Genomic DNA, 5,909 nt, shown 5'->3' on the forward strand with positions numbered 1-5,909 from the left:
CAAAAACTTGCTATGCATCTGAGAGCTGGACAATGAATAGGGATAGAAGAATTTATGCCTTTGAGCTGTGATGTTGGAAATGAGCACTGAATATCCTATGTACTACTAAAAGAACAAACAAGTATGTCTTGGAGAGGGTGCTCTTTGGAGGCAAAGATGATGAAGCTTCACCTCACATACTTGGGGCATATATCTAGGAGGGGCTATTCCTTGAAGAGGGACATGATGTTCAGAAAGGTAGAGGTTCAGCAAAGGAGGAAGACTCTCAACCAAGTGGACTGACACAATTACCTGCCACAATGGGCTCTAATGTGTTAGGAAGTGTGAAGATGGCACGGGATAGGACAGAGTTCAGATCTGTTGTTCACAGGGTCACTACAGATCATAATCAATTTGATGGCACTTAATAACAACAACACTGTCATCAATTTGATTCCAACTTGTGGTGCTCTCTATGTGTCAGAGTAGAAATGTACTCTTCTGAGTTTTCAATGGTTGATTTCTTGGAAATACATTGCTAAGCCTTTATTTTGAGGTGCCTTTGGGAGGACCTGGAATGCCAAACTTTTGGTTATTAGCTCAGCATACTAACAATAACTAATTAGTAAATGGGATGAGGTTTGAATACACCAGGCACTCTGCAGCAGAAGGATGGGCAATCTCTTGTGTGATTTACTGCTTCTGAAAGCCTGCTGAAGGTTTAACTATGAGTTGGTTCCGACTTGATGGTAAAAAATAACAATTAGTAATTGGAACTATTAACTATTTTTTTTTTGGCTTAGAAGTGCTATTAAAAAAATCCCTGACATCTGGAATTTCCATACAACCTAGCAATTTTATGCCTGGGTATATACTAAAAAGACGTGAACGTGAAGACTCAGAAAACCGAACACTAGTGTTCACTGAAATGTACATTATTCACAATAGTCAAAAGGCAGAAACAGCTTAAGTATCTATTTATAGATGAATAAAGAAAATGTGGCATAATACATACAATGGACTACTACTAAGCCAGAAAGAGATATTAATTCTTGACACATGTTACAGTATGAATAGAACTTGAAGACATTCTGCGGAGTGAAAGAGACAAATACTGTATGTCCTCATTTACTTAAGAAGACAAGAACAGATAAATATATAGAGAATAAAGTTTATTAACAGTTACCAAAGAGATAAGGGTTGGCTAAGTTGGGCGTAGGGGTAACAAGGGTGATTAAATAGGTTTAACATTTATGCTTAACTCTTTTCTCTCATTCATCTAAAAAGATTCCATATGTGGTGAAAAGCACATCCATGTAATTTCGATAACCACAGTGACAAGAAACCTAGGTACTGGAATCATGAGGTTATAACTATGTATTGACACTCTGGAGACTCATTTACATTGTCTTTGTTGTGTGGAACCAAATCAGAGCTGACTCTTCAATGGTTTTTCAGAGACTTTAAAATGGCACAGAAGTGAACTGCCCATCTTCTCCTGCAGAGCAACTAATGGATTCAAACAGAGTGCTTTAGTGTTGGCAGCACATCTTAATGCTAGGTTATCAGATATTCACATTGTTGCTTTATATGCCATTGGGTCAGTTCTGAAGCTCAGAAGATTGCCCATATTTCTCCCATGGAACAGCTAGTGGCTTTGAACTGTGTGCCTTTGAGTTGGCAGCACGGTTCTTTACCATTAAGCAACCAAAGCTCTTTCCATTTACATTAGTATCTAATACAAAATAATGATCCTCTTAGTAATTAACCTAACAATCCTAAATTTATGGTAAGAATACAGTCACATTCTTTTTCTTTTATATATCCTAAACAAGGGAGAAAATCTGGTGCTGAATTTTCAAAATAGTCATATAACCAAAAGTTTTTCACCGTTTCTTTAATAATTCTTAATCTTTTTGAGATCTGCATCCTTTTCTTGTTTTTCTCTTTGTTCCCTGAAAGAGCTATCAAAACTCATATTCATTGCCTTCAAGTTGTAACCAGCTCATAGCTAAACCTCCAGTGGGTTTTCAGAGGCTATATACAGTATGGGAGAAGCCTGATCATCTTTCTCCCTCAAAGTCATTGAATTGGATCAAACCACAAGAATAGCTTAGGCTTTGAGTTAGCAGTACAATATCCTGTGGACAGGTCTGGTTCTTTTATTATGTTGCATTGGGAAAACTTGCTTTCAAGTACCTCCCTGAAGTTCTAAAGAGCAATGCTGTTAGTTTAACGACTAGGGTGCACCTGACTCAAGCCATGAAAAGACTAGTTTTTAAAGATTTGAGAATAAGAGTCTAAAAAATGAATAATTTTTTCCAATATTTTTAGTGTCACATTGTTTGTAAAAGCAACAAAAAAAGAAAAAAAATCAGAACCATATGTAGTTCACACTGGTACAGATGAGGGATAGAATTGTTTAAAAGTACTATTTGCAAAGCAAAGTGGATTGGGTGGCGGGAGGGAGGAAACTATACAACAATGAATGAATTTTTTTAAGGGAAAAGTGAACTGGGGCCGGGGTAGGAAGGACAATGTGAATGAACAGAAATCCAAGTTTTCTGTAAACTTTCATTAAAATCACAATAAAAAATTATTAAAAAATGTAGTTCACTTATCAGTGATAATCATGGTTAACATTTTGATGTCTATAATAGGTTAAATAATACTTACAGATTCTCGAAGGTACCCTTGTCCAGCAACATCATATAAACTGAGTCCTATTCTTGTTTGGTGAAGCCAAACTGATGACAGACAAGAAAATGAAATATATTAAGACCTATCCATTAGCATATATTAATGGAAGAAGATTAAGAGCCTATCTAATAATTCTATACACATATTTCTTCTCATACGTATCATGCCAAAATTGTTGGAAAGAAAACAAACATGGAATGGCAGATTTCAACAATTCTACTATGTTTAAAGTTAGAATAAAATTCATCTCCTTGAGGATACTGATTATTACTTCATTGTTGCAGATTTTCCTCCCTTCCTCTCCTTTCCCCCAGGCCTGTCTGCAATGCATCTCTTGTTCTAAAATGTTGTCATACATACAATGCTAAATCATATGCCTTTCTCACAGTTCTTCCCCTCATCTGGTTCCAATGCAGTATTCATTATTTATCCACTCTTTCTACTCCTTTAATGAAATTATTTTTTACTTTACTAAGATTAATCGTAGCAACCAAATATTAGCTAAAGATGTAACACACAGAATTTCACAGATCATTATGGTACTTAAAGGAATCACAACAATTCCAAATTGTTACATAAATATTCCTTGAAAGTGATCTACACATGTAGGTTTGAAACTATCCTTTCAATCAGTAATATGCTGGTGAATGGAAACTACCAGTAAATTAAAATTATTTCACATAACCTTATGTTAAAATTCTAGGTTCAGCTTTATTAAAATATAGATTTGCTTAGCTAGTCCACAGGGGAATAAACTGCTAAACAAAAGTCATGATTTTCTAGTGACTAAATCCACCAGAAGCTCTGTGGAAGATGGGAAAAACACTTCCACGTGATTTAGTGGCTCAGAAACACAACAGAGTGCCAGTCATGAGTTATTTCTGACTCCATAGCAATGTGGAACAATGAGTGAGCTAGTACCTTCAGGATATATGAGAGTGTTTTTTGGTTTTGCTTTCATTTTTATAAAACCAACCCACATTTATGGTAGAATAATCCCAGCTTTAGTAAGCTCCAGTACCCAGTGAAACCAACTTCAGTCACACTGATTCTGTGAGGCAAGAATATAGCAGCCATAGGTGCCTAACACATAAGTGTGATTTGGAGATTCAGCTCTCTATCTGACAGGGCTATCGTGATCCGGAGATTCAGCTCTCTATCCGACAGGGCTATCGTGATCTGGAGATTCAGCTCTCTGTCCTATAGAGCTATCGTGATCCGGAGTTTCAGCTCTCTCTCCTGTAGGGTTACTGTGATCCAGAGATTCAGCTCTCTGTCCTATAGGGCTATCATGATCCAGAGATTCCGCTCTCCATCCTATAGGGCTATTGTGATCCGGAGATTCAGTGCTCCTCTGTTCTATAGCGCTACTGTGATCATAATAACCTTACAGTGCAATGCAGAACTGTCTACAGGCTTCCTAAGGAAAGGTCACCAGGGTAAGAGGACAACAAATCACAATCAAAAGACAACAGATTCTGCCACTCACAGCTGATTACACAGTGTGCCAGATAACAGATACAATAAAAGCAAAGTCTAAAAACATATTTAATGCATTCGAGCACAAGAAAAACAAATTACCTTTTCTCATGACATAATTAAAAAACTGCATGATAGAAATTCTTCCATAGGAATCTGTATGAAGGAGTTTAGCAAAGATTTTTGCTGTAAAAAATTGCCTAAGAAATAAAGATTAAAATGATCGGTCAACATAATATAAAAACAACTTATATATGAATTAGCAAATAATGGCTGTATGTTTACTTGCTATATAAATACTTCTACATGAATTACTCAAAGAAAGCTGAAAATGAAAATATCAAAGAGAGAACTTTAGAGACTACTTAATGTATACAAAACATAAAATATTAAGCCACACATTCTTTGCATTTCCCCCCCATATTCTTTTTGCTTAAGAATAAAGGTCTAAAGAAAAGAATAAAGATCTAAACAGTAAAAAAAGTAAAACAGAGGTCTAAAATGTAACAAATAATCTATATTACTTCTTTTAATAACTTTACACAAATTTAACTTTTTCATGATTGTAATTTTATTTCATTAGTTACTCAAATTGACTCAAAATGTCATAACATTGATTGATGTTTTCATTAATATTTATCTGAGGGTTTATCCTTACCTACACTTTGATCCAGCTTTGTCACCAACCTTCAAGAAACTTTCATAATTTATCATCGCTTCCTCTCCAATCATAGGTGGTGTCTGGTGTTTGTCCAGCAAGAACCATAAGTTCTTAAGAAAATTGCACAAATGAAGGTATTAAAAGTAGCAAAATGAAATTTTAAAATATTGTGAATATGTTATTTCTGTCAAAATTATAGTCTAACAGTAGAACATTAATTTTAAGATGAATCTCTTTCCCTACTAGTCTTTGATAATATAATAAAAATAGCTAATATTTTAATGTATACCAAATTCTAAAGAAGACATAGTGGCACGATGGTTAAAGAAGTTGAGTGTTAATGAAAAGGTAAGTGGTTTGAATCTACCAGTTATTCCAAGGAAGAAAAGATGAGAAAATCTGCTTCCAAATAGCCTTGGAAACCCCATGGTCAGCTCTACTCTGTCCTGCAGAGTGGCTAGCAACCTCATGGCATGAATTTGGTTTTTTTGGTCTGCCTAGAAAGTTCAAAGATTTTCATATATATACCCCAAACCCAAATCAAACCCATGGCCACTGAGCTGATCCTGATTCATAGTGATCCTATAAGAAAAGAACTTTCCAGTGGGGTTTTCAAGGCTGTAAATCCTTATGGAGGTAGAATTCGGTATCTTTCCCCCCCCCCCCCCGCCCCAGATATATATTTATTGTCTTATGGGATTGCGAGTTAAAGTACAAATATAAATCCCATTCACATTAACACAAGAAAGGCAAACACTTTTTTTTTTTTTAAATTTAGGTTGTTTATTTTTCATTTCAATGAACACCTACAGAGATTTTGGGATTCTATTCATTCAGAAAAGCAAACACTCTTAAAAAGGTGCCAAGTGAATCTTGTGGGATTAATAAAATTAAAAAAAAATTCTCAATTATATTCCTGGAATTAAACAAAGATATCTAAAAAACAGTATTCTGATGAAACCTTCACAAGACAAAAAGATATTGCAAAAAAAAAAAAAAAAAAGAAGGTATTGTGAGAACATGGAAACATCCCAAATGTCCAACCACAATCAAATGGATTGAGAAATTATGGTACATTCACAGGATGGAG

At 35.1% G+C, this 5,909-nt stretch overlaps 1 protein-coding gene across 1 annotated transcript in view; it reads right to left on the minus strand.

The window, feature by feature from the left end:
* The window catches only part of PPP2R3C (protein phosphatase 2, regulatory subunit B'', gamma), a 29,555-nt gene extending 24,631 nt beyond the window's left edge, over positions 1-4,924 (minus strand). Inside the window, exons 1-3 of the mRNA XM_006891547.1 lie at positions 4,817-4,924; positions 4,261-4,358; positions 2,656-2,726 (exon numbers count right to left, since the gene is read on the minus strand). Coding sequence (XP_006891609.1) covers positions 2,656-2,726; positions 4,261-4,358; positions 4,817-4,890 — 243 coding nt within the window. The 5' untranslated portion in view covers positions 4,891-4,924. The remainder of the gene's footprint in view (positions 1-2,655; positions 2,727-4,260; positions 4,359-4,816) is intronic.
* Positions 4,925-5,909: the final 985 nt, after the last annotated feature.

Source organism: Elephantulus edwardii, unplaced genomic scaffold (assembly GCF_000299155.1).
Source record: "Elephantulus edwardii isolate Elephantulus edwardi_28Jun2011 unplaced genomic scaffold, EleEdw1.0 scaffold00100, whole genome shotgun sequence".
NCBI lineage: Eukaryota > Metazoa > Chordata > Mammalia > Macroscelidea > Macroscelididae > Elephantulus > Elephantulus edwardii.